The following is a 12,831-nucleotide window of genomic DNA, read 5'->3' as shown; positions in this document are numbered from 1 at the left end:
TGGTGCAATGGTAAAATACTTCTTGAATGACAGAAGCCAGACTGGTAAAGTGGTGATAATGTAATTTTACTGGAGTGAATGCTGGCTCCACAGCATATGGTGTATCCGATTCCAGTTAATGGAGTACAGTGGCTTAGATGCCTGAAATAATAAGAAACTAGTCTGAGTGCATCATTAATGATTATTATTAGTGATTAGTAAAATGAGAAGAGACAGCAGAAAGAAGAACCAAACACACTTAATTCTTTGGGCTCTTTTTACATCAGCAGATAAGTGTCGGGGGTGGGTTTTTTTCTGTTTTTGGGGCGAAGTGGGGAACAGTTACCGAAATGCTTCTCTGGGGGTATGATTGATTCCCCTGCCCTATCATTCCAATTTCCAGTGTGAAATGGAAGAACTCTCCTCACTCTTTCTCAAAAGGTTTCTTTTAATTTACTTGAAAAATTTAGTTGGCATGGAGGGAGGGAATTGAGTCTTGGGGAAGAGGAAGGGCAGAGCTGTTAAAGGTTTTATTTCTTGAGGAGAAAGTCATTGAAGAATTTGGGGGTGGGTAAGAAAACATACAGTCTGCAAAGAATGACATGGACTTGGGAAATGAAGATGAGACCCAAGACCAGACTTGAGTTGACCAGCCCGGACAGTCTCTTTTAACCATTTTTTCCTTTCAGTCTCTCTTCCAGCTGCCGGAATTTCGTAGGCTGGTCCTTGGTTATTCTCTCCCACAGCGCATGCTTGAGAATTGTCGAAGTCGCAGTGTAAGTTCTCCTGGAAATGCCTGCCTCTTCCAGGGGATTCTGGCAGTTTGTATTCGTGACTCTATAAAAACTGAGCTGCTGCTTGTGGACAAGGGTGGGAAATTGCTCTTGAGGACAATGCGTTATCACAGAAATGGTTGAAAGTTTCTCATAAATTTTTCTCAAAAACTAGGAACTGCAGAGAGAGTGGAAAATCTGTGTCTTGTTAATCTGTTTTGGTGACTCTGGAAATTCAGGACTTGTTTCCTCTCAGTCTCCCCCCTACCTCTCCTTAATACCCCAAGTCTCTAGCTCAAGTCTGAACTTCAGAATATTAGAGTACAGCTTGGCCTTCTTATTCTAGATGCCATATTACTTCTGGCACCTCTCCTGATCCCAGATTTCCCACTTTGAGGAACCATTGCAAATTCTTCAGTTCTCCCATGTGCTTAATTCACGATCAGATTTGCTTTCAAGAAAGATCCTTGCATCATGGGGAAGGAGATATGGGTTCCTAACACAAGTTGGTCTCTTCTGAGACTGTCCCTTGTATTAACCTCCTATGTGCTGGCCCTGTAATTTACCTCTTCATATATGTGTCCTACTTTTATTGAGCAGTAGACTATTGTGCTCTCTTCTTTTCTAGGAAAAGAGAAATATTGCATTCATGCAGGAACTTCAGTGTCTCTTTGCTTTAATGTTGGGGACACATCGTAAATTTGTAGACCCCACTGCATCACTGGAACTTTTAAAAGGCGCATTTAAATCAGCTGACGAACAGCAGGTAAAATGGATACAATGCCTCTTGGCTTTTCTCAGAACAGCCCTAGCAAAGATGTAAACAGTCATATTTCACTTAATGCTACTATAATTCCAAACACTTGCCTGTCTGTGTTTCACCTGACAAGTGTGTGTAAAACTCTCTCTTAAAGATACATGACAGTGAAAGGTACGTGCCTACCAAAAAGACGGTTAAATAGTCAGTGTGAAATTTGTCCCTTCACTGCTATCGGAGTTGCTGTTGGGGATCATCAGATTTGGAACTTGACTTCTTCTCCATGTCCCCAGCATAGTTTCCTCTGACTTAGTACAGTGCAGGACAAAGTGTTCATCTTTGATCTAGAATAGTGGTAACAACACATAGCTCGTATAGGTCATTCACATGGTTAGAGATACCACAATAGTTTTGTGAGTATATTTGAAAAAGTGTGAGATTTTAATAAATCCTGCTTATATCAAAGCATTTTCTTGGTAGAATCTTTCACTGTCCAATTTCTGGCTCTCTTTTAGCAAGATGTGAGCGAAGTCACGCACAAGCTTCTGGATTGGCTAGAGGATGCATTCCAGCTTTCTGTGAATGTAAAGTGAGTTTTTATGTTTTGGGTTGTTTTTACTTAATGTCCAGAAAAATAGATTTTTAATGAGGCTGTTTGGCTAATAGATGTTAGAGTTTAAATTAATATTTTAGGCAAATGAAGAAACCATTTCTTCACTGCACCAGTCAGGATAATCCCTTTTCAATAATATTCAGCATTCTATGTTTGCATCAGCACTTCTTCCCTAGATAGGTGCTTTTATTCAGTGCCATTGTGACCTGCAGAGTACATAGGCTTTTATGGAACTCTTCAACATGGATTGTCCACCAGGTAATAAACTCCATATTGTATTTTTTAGAGTTGTTACAGCCAATGGGGTAAATTCATATTGAATAGTGCATTAATCTGTAGTGTGATAGTTACAATTATAATAAAAAGTCTTGACGTGTATGGGGTCACGCTGTATGAAAATCAGCTGCTTTTTACACTTAAATAACTGTTGATGATTTTTTTAAGTGCAGAAGAGTAATTTTTTTGTCCTTAAGGATAAAGGGGCATGTTAAAAAAGCATAACTGGAGTTCTGAGTGCAAACTTATCCAGAACGAGCAAGTATGGGTTAGAATAGAAGTCAAGTATCCAGGACTCCTGGGTTGCAGTCTTGTTTCTGCCACTGGCTTACTCTGTAACCTGATCTAGGCAAGTCACTCCCACCTCTGTGTTACCTATCTACATAAAAGGGATGATGATATTTACAAAAGCATCTTGGGATCCTTCTAAAGGCACTTTCAAAATATAGAGTATAATTATCAGTATTAGTACAAACTAATGGCTTTCTCTTCTTTTGGTTTGTTTTTAGGCACAAAGCCCAAGGCTGAGGTTTAGATGTTAAATTTAAGTCCATTTTAATACCTTGTGGCCTTAAAAAAAAAGGGGGGGGGGAAGGGCAGCATATGTAATTCTTACTTATTAATTGAGGATTTAAACACACACACAACCTATTCCCTCATAGCTTGTGTTTTGAGCCATTTTTGCTACTTTTTCCTCCAGTTATATTAATGTTGGTTATATTTTGTTGATGCCATCAAAATAAAAATTCTAATATATGTGTATTCTTGTAAAGGCAAGTGTAACTCACCCATATGCTCCCTTTCTGTCTAACAAAATGCGTACAATCTCCTTTTGAAAACAGCAGCCCTCAAGACAAATCAGAGAACCCAATGGTGCAACTCTTCTATGGGACTTTCTTGACGGAAGGGGTCCATGAGGGTAAGTTAGAGATTTTTTTGTTTTACGTTTAATTCTTTTTTTGAGTGGTTTGATTGTTGCTGTAGTGTAGATCTATGATGTGATTTGTGACATTGTGTGTTATTGCAGTTTCTTGGTGAGATTGTCTGTCTGGTCCTTCGCTATTACAATAGGTGTATAGATAAGAGTATCTTTATATAGTTGTCCTAGTGCTGGCGAATATAATGTAAAGTTTGTTCTCCAAAGGGTAATAATCTCTATTAAATGCTTACCGTTATGAACATAGATTTGTAAAGGGTCTCACCTCTAGAGAAGATGAGCCGTAGGGGCCTAATTTCTCTACTGTGATGACATGTGTAACTTGCCTGCCCGATGAAAGATCTTGCGTGATTTGTTGCAAGATTTCGTGGAGCGTTACAAGCTGTTGTTTTGGTAGGAAACATATAGTTGTATATGATAAAATAAGTTAGAGAAGAGAGAGTGTTTTCTGTTGGTGTTTTAAGGTGGTTTATATTTTTTTCCTTCTCCTTTATTCAGGCAAGACCTTTTCCAAGATAGAGACCTTTGGCCAGTATCCCCTTCAGGTAAACGGTTATCGAAACTTGAACGAATGTTTGGAAGGGGCCATGGTAGAAGGGGAGATTGAGCCACTACCTTCTGATCAATCAGTGAAGTATGGACAAGAGGTTGGTTGCATGTATTGTTTGCTCTTCTTGAAAGGATGCAGTCAATGTAGTGCAGGGAGGTCCTGTTTTATCCTGGTAACTTAAAATGGTGACTGTAAACATTCCCTCTTCACCAAATGTAAAACATTACATGGTCAGTCTGTTAAATGTACATTACTGTTAAATGTGAGTTGATATCTAAGCCACCAAGCCCTAGTTTATTTGTAAAGACGTTGTTGTCCAATGTAACTTACTCCAGGAGTTTACCCTTTTAAAAAGGCGCCTGCTTCTGATGTGTAAGTGTGATAAAGTCTCTCTCTTTCTATTGAAGCCTACCTGTACCTGAGTAGGGGAGAACCACTGCCTCCATATTTTCGGAGGGTAAAAGTACAGTGCTTAACTCTATGGTATGCCATTTGGAATTTGTATTTTTTTTCTCCCTGTTATAGTGTGCATTTTTCTCTCTCATTGTAACTCTTAACCTTCTGCCTGTGCTGATTATTTTTTCCTTTTTTTAATTACTCAAATCATGAGCCGATCATAAGCTGCTTAACTTTGTGACAAATTAAAAAGTTAAGATACACACATTGCATTCAGCCTCACTTTATAGATAAAAGCAATGGGAAAGTTAGACTACAGAGAAGGTCAACTAAAATGATGGAAGGATTCATGTGATGTGAAGGCAGACTGAGGGAAATTAGCTTGTAGGCCATGTTAAAAAGGTGCTGGAAGATAATGCTAAAGAGATGTTTGCAAGGGTTGGTGGTAACAGGGGGAGGGGAAAAGAAGTTTCACTCATTAGATGAATGCCTGAAAGATGAGTTGCAGTGACTTGAATTAAAAAAGGAAAAAGAGGTTTGACTTCAGGGTGAGCTTGTTTTAAGGCCCATCTAACTTTGGAATCAACTACCTGATTTTGGTGATTGCTGCTCTTGTGTTAGTGCCACATGGACACAGTTGAAGCAGACTTCTGGTAGGATTGGTGTAGTGCAAAATCTTGAGCAGTGTGAGCAAGATGGAGTTAAACAGGTGATGGGAGAGGTCCATGGCACGTAGTTCCTTTAAATGGTTAACTGAAAAATAGGGGAAAGTGTCTCAAACCAGGACATGCATCAAGGACTTTCACTTTTATTTTTAAGAGATGTGATTGGAAAATCTGTGCTCATTAATTTAACTTCTCAGGATATCCTGACTAGTGGACTGCATGATAGGGGACGTGGAAAATAAAGTGCATTTTATCTTTTGAGACCTTAGGTGAGTGTTTTGAAGCCTGATTTGCAGCAGGATTAACTGGAAATCTGTTTCTTTACCTCAATAGCAGGTTTATAAACATTTCCCTTCTGTTGTTGTTTATGAGGATGTTTGGTTGATTTTTCTCAAAAGGGTCATGATAAATGGCAGCTTCCCTCTATATACATTAATATTGGCCGTCACTGTCAATATTATTGGTGCATTTTGATTCCGCGGATGAACTGTTGTGTTCTGGCTTTCTGATATGGATCTTTCAGAGCAGTACTATCTTAGAGTACTATCAGGAGCCCAAAACGGGGAGGGTACTGTCTGTCTGGCACTGCGTAAGAATGTGTGAAATATTCTTCTGGCAATGGATGTTAGAAATATTCTTGAAAACTGGGAGCCGGGGAAAGTATAAATGCAACTATGGATAATCTTTTCAGTGTGGCACTTATTGCACACTCCAAATATTGAGAAGTTGGGTCTGTTGTCTGTGCCTTTTAAGCTAAACAGTTTCTGAATAGACCAAGAGTCGCTGAATAGCTGAGTGCACAGAGATTGGTTACGGGCTGCTATTTGTTGATATTCATTGCGTGCCAACAGCATTGTGAAGTAACTCTCCTTCTCTGAGGCCTTGGGCCTACATACATTGTTTCAGTGTAGCATTAGCCAACTTATTCTAAATTCGCTCCTTGACTAGATGGTAGTCTATCAATCTGAGTGCCCTGGACATCAAATATTGACTTTCTGGATATTATTTAACTATGTTTTGTATGGTGAAGGTCTAAAATGAAAGTGGAAGTCTTATATTTTGTAAAATTAGGTTTTCTAAATAGCAATTCATATTGATTTAGTACACGCTTCGTATGTATAAGGGAAAAAAATTATTTGGGGGCAGAATAACTTGTCAATATAAAATGTGCCATTCAGCAATCCTCTCAAAACCTGTGCCCTGGTTGGGGCATTTCTTTTTGTTACAGCGTTGGTTTACAAAGCTCCCTCCCGTGTTAACCTTTGAACTCTCCCGGTTCGAGTTCAATCAGTCACTAGGGCAGCCAGAGAAGATTCACAACAAACTAGAATTTCCCCAGATTATTTATATGGACAGGTGAGATTTTACAAGACTGTTGTATTTCAAAACTGATTCCTCACACTTTGCTCTGTTTTATTCTAATTAGAGAAATAGAGGGGTGGGTGGGTCTGTGAGCAGGGAAATGTTAAAATGTATGCATATGAGAGACAATGCAGAGCTTAGAGGTATACAAATCTCACTCAGTCACTTTTTTTGGGGGGGCGGTATTCGTTTAGGTATTTGTACAGCAATAAAGAGATTATTCAAAGGAAGAGAGAGGAGACCAGGAAGTTGAGGAAGCAAATAGCAATTCTGCAGCAGAAATTGGAAAGGTAAGCATCCAACTCCCTCCCCCAGGAGTTGGTGTTTTTCTCTTTAAACAAGGTATGAAATTGAATAAGGGCTATTTGTATTCAAGATCTTAATTTAAGTAACACAGCAGTTAGTTATTTGTATAACCAGCAACTACTAGGCATTTATATTTTATAATAAATATGGCTTGCTCATACTATTTTCCTTTCCATGTACAATGAGTTGTGTGAGGATTCAGTTAACAGACCTCTGCTGTCTTGCTTCTGTTCTTTAGATACATGAAATATGGCTCTGGCCCAAGCCGCTTCCCATTACCTGACATGCTGCAGTATGTTCTTGAATTTGCCAGTACAAAGCTACCTTTAGTTGTTCCCTCTGCTCAGGACTCTCAGATGATGCCCGCACAGTCCCCAGCTGAGTGCTGTGGTCTGAATGAACCTCTGCAGCAAAATAGGTGAGGAAAGAAAAAAGTTTGTTGGCTAAAGAGAGAGCTTTCACCTTTTGAGCTAAAGAGTCCCGGATCATTGCTCCAGGAGCTGTTATGTCGTGTGATTCAGTTGTCTAGGCACTCAGAACCTTGGGGATGTGTGGTATGAATACCAACACAGTTAGTCCCTGCTTTTGAGTATCCCTGCTCCCAGATGGGTGCTACCAGTCTGTGCAGATAACACTCTGCATCCAGTTTGTGCTTTTTTCCTCTCCAGATACAAAGTCAAACTGCTATGTTTAAGCAGTAATCTTGAGATAAATTATATGAACTCTTTGCACAGTGTAGTAATCATTTGTTTTGTTTCATCAACCATTAAAATAGTGCAATATTGAATTATCACAAATCTGCCCACCATGGTTGGCTTGCGCTCTAAATTTAAGCAAGCAAGTAAACGAGTTCTCTGGTAAAATGGGAAGGAATTGTCAGTGCTGTGGATTGTGGCTCTATGCTTCACTGTGGAGTCCTGTAAGAACTTGAACTTTTACATCACCTCTTGTCTTGGGATCTGGTCTTCTCAGAAGTGACTGCACTTTAATAAGCTTATAGGCTGCCAAACTGTTTCCTGACTAGTGAATAAGTCTAAGCCTGGCATCATCTGGGATGGAAACTTGCTTGTTCAGATCTTGAATATTTTTTTAAAGCTATGTGAACTTGCATATGCTCTCTGGAAACAGCAGCCTGAATGATGTGTCCATCAGTATGTGGTTTTTGCTTCATAGTGTATTAGAAACAGAAAATACTGAGAACACTGAAGGCGCAGAATCCACTCTGATAAACCCTCCAGCCCAGCAAGAATTAATGAGCAAACTTCCCCAGCCCTCCTGTTTACCAGCTGAAATGCCTGAATGCCCAGCTCCTCGTGTGGTCACAGAGGAGGAGATGAGCCTAGTTAGGACGTGCCTGCAGCGATGGAGGAGCGAGATTGAGCAGGACATTCAAGGTTGGCCCCAAGTATTTATCGTGCATTTCAGCCTTTTGCTAACCTAAATTCCTTCTGGTAGCTTCAGCTAGATAACTCCTGAACCATGCTCCACCCCAGAGGTGGCTGCTTTTCAGCCGTTAGTATAGAAATATCCTTATATGTCTTGTGACAGGGCCCTGGTCTATCACAGGATAAGCATGCACAACTTTCCATTAACTTCTGTGGTAGTAACTGCATGACTGTATCCGAGGGCAGGCATGGGCCTGTGTTCTGAGTATCTCTGTGCTGCCATGTATTTGGGGTTAAGGGGGCGCTATCTAAACAAAGTTGATGATCAGTGTTGTTCTTCTCAATAGATCTCAAGGACTGTATTACCAGAATCAATCAATCCATTGGTCAAATGTATGGTGACCCTGTCCTCCGTCAGGTAGGAAGTGTGGCTTTGTTAGGTTTTCATATAGGGGCTCATTAAAATTATATAGTTCTGCTGGTGTGTGCCTATAGGTCACGTTAATATTAGGAGAAATCGCATGCATGTACATAGGAAGGGTGTGTGTGTCTAAATGTTTTGCCAAGTTCACTTTGAAATGAAACACATGCCTTTCTGAGGAGGGAAATAACTTATTTAGAATGGTGTTCTTAGTAGGTGAATAATAGGATCCATGAACCTAAAAACAAACTGAATATAATGCACTTAATATAATCTTAGATAAATACTTGTCTCTGTCAGTTTCTTCCATTAGCATTTGGGCACCTGCACATGCTAAGATGAATGTTGTAGAGTCATAGATATCTGGATTGGTCAAAGACCATGAAGGATGAACTCCCCATGTCACTGCAGAGTAGCAGGGTAGTCATGCTCTACTATGTTTACCAGTTGAACAATGTCCATTGTCTAAAGTGAAATCCAAGTTGTTGGTGGTCAATTTACTTTTTCTGCGTTAGCATATTTCAAAAATTCCCCAGGAAAATCTTGTTTTGAAAAATTTAAGGATTTTCAAGAAATAGTGTCAGTGTTTTTCCCCCCTAGCTTTCTTGATGAAAACTGAGGTAAACGCTAACCTTTATTTCGCTGCCCTTTCCCGTTAGTATGTAACAGGTTAGCCCCTTTGTGTGGTCTCGGTTGTAGATAGCTGACTTCTCGGTGCAAGATGGCCTGGCTTAGGGCTCAGAATTCTTCTCTCTACTGAATCGCACTTTGTAGTTCTACCTACTTACATGACACCTTCTCAGTAGATACCTGATGTGAGATCTCTTGCCCTGCTACTTGGTGACTGGACCTGTTTCAAAGCTGTTGGGGATGGGGCGAGAGGTAGTGTGGGAATGAGCTCTCTTCCAGTTTTCTAGAACCAAGAGTCCAGAAACTCCTCCACTGCCAACTGTCTCATTTCTGTGCTTTTCAGTCTCAGTGGATGCAGAACCTAGTCATCTCCCTGTATTAGGATTAGAGTTTTAAAAAAGGGATTGTCATTAGCTTTTTCTTGTTTTGTGTTTGGATTTTTTCTGACAATTAAATTTTCTGTGCCTGGGAAAAGTGTTCAGATTTCAAGACTTCTGTCCTTGACCTAATATTTCTATCAAGTCACCTTCACTGTGGATGCCTTGCAATGTATATAACACCTTAGATAGGCAATTGCTCCATCTGCCCACCAGCCAGGAACTGCATTGCCAGTAAATACTGCAAACAGATAATAAAGGCTTTCCAGCAAGAACTGGCCTAGGAATGAGCCTGGATCTTGGGCCCACATAAGCAGGATGGGACTTTGTCAGACCAAGAGGGCACCTAAGTCTTTGCCTGAGAGGTCTCTGATCTATTGGAGAAAGAGCCTGGTGGTTTTGAGTCTGAGCCTATCTGCAAAAGAACTTCTTGCATCCACCAGGGCATGAGGTCTCTGAATCTTTACCTGCGAGTAGAGCAGCCAGTTACTGAGAGTCCCAGGCTCTTCTTGGATTCATTTGTTTCTGTATCAAAGAACAGGAAGCATAGGTTGAACAGGCATCTGAAAATTATACACTGATGTCCTCAGAGTTGTGTTAGATTCCCAAGATCTGAGAGTGATGAAGTATCCTCTGATCCGTGTCACTCAGATACTTTGGGCGGGAAGGACCTTGGGAACTACCGTCCTCTGAGTAGACTCTACAGAGAGGGCATTATTTTTGGATGGGTTTTGGTTATCAGCCTAGACTATTCTCTCTGATGTGAGAAGCGGGTCTTTGGGTAGTGTACTTTGCAATACGTTCTGTCACCACATAGCAGTGCAGGTAATCTTAGAGTTTGGAATTACAGAGGTGTGTTCAGAGAATCAAAGCCACTGTAGGAAGTGTATTTTTAAAAATATATGCAACAAACACTTGCAGGATGCTGCTCCAATTTTAATCCTGAAAATACTTTTTGTGCCAGGCACAGGGCTCTGTTACAGGCAGCCAGGCTGATTGCTTGAGAATTTTTGTTTCAGATTTTAATGCAAATGCAAGGGGGCTTAGCTCCAAGTTCCAATTATCTTTCGCCCCAGCAATAGAAACCAGAAGAACTTGTGTCTGGTACATCATAGGTCTCTGGCAAACATTTTAAAAAGAGCCCCAGTAGTAAGAAACTCATTAAATAATTTAGATGAGATATGATGACTTCCACACATGGAACATAAAATTAGTTTGACAGGTTTGGATACCAGTGGGGTGGTCAGGCTTAGGATGTCATAGTGACACTGTGGTAGTGGATAGAAGTGTTTTTAAGCTGAGCTCATCAAGGGGAAGGGAATCTGTTTGCATTAGGCAGTCAAATGTACAAATGGACAATTTTTAAGCATATGACAGCTGTGAATGTCTTCATAGATTTTCGATTACTTCATCCATTAAAGATAAGCCTGGAAATCCTGTTCATGTGAATTTTCAGGTTCCTTATCGCTTGCATGCCGTCCTGGTTCACGAGGGCCAAGCAAATGCTGGTCACTACTGGGCCTACATATATGACCAGCCCCGGAAGAGCTGGCTCAAATTCAATGACATCTCTGTGACAGAATCATCCTGGGAAGAACTGGAGAGAGATTCATATGGAGGCCTGAGGAATGCCAGTGCCTACTGTCTTATGTACATCAATGATAAGCTGTCCTACTTTGTTGCAGGTACTGGAACCAAAGTTGCAGGTAGTACTTAGTCACTTGTGTAGTATGTGTTGCCTTCATAGCATTGAATGATCATTAACCTGCTCAACTCCACTATGACACTAGTAAGTGTTATCCCTGTTCTGTGGGTGGGGAAGCTGTGACAAAGGGGATTTTAATTTGGCCATGGCCAAAGAGGAAGTTGGAAACAAAACAGATATGTGAAGTGAGATGTTTCCTGTCCTGCCTGTGCTTGATTCACCAGCCCAAGTGAGCGCTTGTTCAGACCTTTTGGGTTGATACTAAAGTATTGTTTCAAATAGCTTGGTTAATGTAGGCTTATAGGAATTGCCATACTGGGTCAGCCCCCTTGTCTATCTATCCTAGTATCCTGTCTTTCTGACAGTCGCCAGAGCAGATGCTTCAGAGGAAGGTAAAAGAAATCTTGCAGCAGGCATATGCGGGCTAATCTGTCCCCCATTAAATTAAGGATGTCCTAATCCCTAATTGTTGGAGATTGTCTTAACCTCATGCTTCAGGGTTTTTCTTAGCATTAACTGTAACTAACTATTCTTCTTATCCATATAAATGTCCAGTCTTGCATTTGTCTTTGTATTTCAGTTTGCCTGTATTCTGGCATTCTCATTGTGTGTGTGTGTGCAGTTGGCAAATCATTTATAAGATCAAACAGAATGTTTCCTACTTTGGCCTGGCCATTTATACCCTGCTTTTTGGTTTGGCTTCTGATAGATAGTGGTAGCATAATATACACAGCACATCCAGTGCATGTTGTTTATGCAGCGTATCGTCCCTTCTGTGCCTGAGATGAATTATCACTAATGATAACTGATCCTTGTAATTGTGTGTTTACAATGCATGAGTGTATAAGCAGCTACTTGCAAGCATTATCATACATGTGGCATCGTACAGCTGTTGGCCATCTAGAAGAGCCTAATAATTTCATACATGGCTCATTTTGTTATAATAGAAGCAAACAATGCAGCAATAGTCATTGGAGAATCTAGTTAATGGGAATGCGGAAGCTGAAACAAGTTCTTGTTTGTCTTCCTCATGCTCTGACATTTCAGTTTCTAAAATGAACCCATCCTATGCTTTTAATGAGACTTAATAGACATTTAGTGCTTTTAAAGATCCTTGTGCTTTTAAATATTTTTATAAAAGAAAGAATCTGGGATAGGGCATTATCATTCAGTATTAGATATATTCCTAAGTATGTTCTTCCCTTAAGCGGTACTATACAGCTGAAATACCATTATTATCCAGTGTCTCATTATTCCTAGATATTTCAGTACCTGTATAAAATCACTCACTACCTGGAATCCTTGCAGTTTCCTACCCCTGGGTTTCATGTAGTGGTGGAAGTGTAGAGTTTTAAGCTGAACTCCAAGTTTTCTAGTTATTGTCATTTTAAGCCCCATCTGTAGCATTATGGTAGCCTCTGGTAAAGAGAAATCATCTATGCCCTCTCTCAGTCCTGATTGTTACTTTGAGTGGGTTTACTGAGCCCAGGTGCGCCATGCAGAAATGTACCTTTCCATGGTTAGTTATTGTTTGTATTACCGTAGTGCAGAGGAGTACTAGTCATGGACTATTGTACTAGGTTCTGTATAAACACAGAACAAAAACACGGTCCTTTGCCCAAAGAACTGACCACCTACCATCTTCTTGTACTTATTTATGGAGTATCTTGAATTCAAATTCCAGGAAAAAAAATTCTTT

General features: G+C 40.2%; 1 protein-coding gene across 6 annotated transcripts in view; it reads left to right on the top strand.

Moving 5' to 3' along the window:
• The window catches only part of USP28 (ubiquitin specific peptidase 28), a 42,162-nt gene that overhangs the window by 16,294 nt on the left and 13,037 nt on the right, over positions 1 to 12,831 (top strand). For 3 of the 6 annotated variants that reach the window (XM_073320522.2, XM_073320521.2, XM_073320519.2), the window contains exons 6-16: positions 669 to 755; positions 1,381 to 1,518; positions 2,025 to 2,098; positions 3,241 to 3,317; positions 3,834 to 3,982; positions 6,175 to 6,302; positions 6,503 to 6,598; positions 6,853 to 7,032; positions 7,788 to 8,008; positions 8,347 to 8,417; positions 10,884 to 11,112. In XM_073320522.2, coding sequence (XP_073176623.1) covers positions 669 to 755; positions 1,381 to 1,518; positions 2,025 to 2,098; positions 3,241 to 3,317; positions 3,834 to 3,982; positions 6,175 to 6,302; positions 6,503 to 6,598; positions 6,853 to 7,032; positions 7,788 to 8,008; positions 8,347 to 8,417; positions 10,884 to 11,112 — 1,450 coding nt within the window. Of the gene's footprint in view, positions 1 to 668; positions 756 to 1,380; positions 1,519 to 2,024; positions 2,099 to 3,240; positions 3,318 to 3,833; positions 3,983 to 4,287; positions 4,369 to 6,174; positions 6,303 to 6,502; positions 6,599 to 6,852; positions 7,033 to 7,787; positions 8,009 to 8,346; positions 8,418 to 10,883; positions 11,113 to 12,831 lie in introns of those variants that run through there. The other 3 variants (XM_073320525.2, XM_073320520.2, XM_073320523.2) reach the window with 2 other exon arrangements.

This window comes from Lepidochelys kempii, chromosome 22, assembly GCF_965140285.1.
Source record: "Lepidochelys kempii isolate rLepKem1 chromosome 22, rLepKem1.hap1, whole genome shotgun sequence".
In the NCBI taxonomy this organism is placed as follows: Eukaryota; Metazoa; Chordata; order Testudines; family Cheloniidae; genus Lepidochelys; species Lepidochelys kempii.
This window is presented reverse-complemented; position numbering and strand designations above follow the sequence as displayed.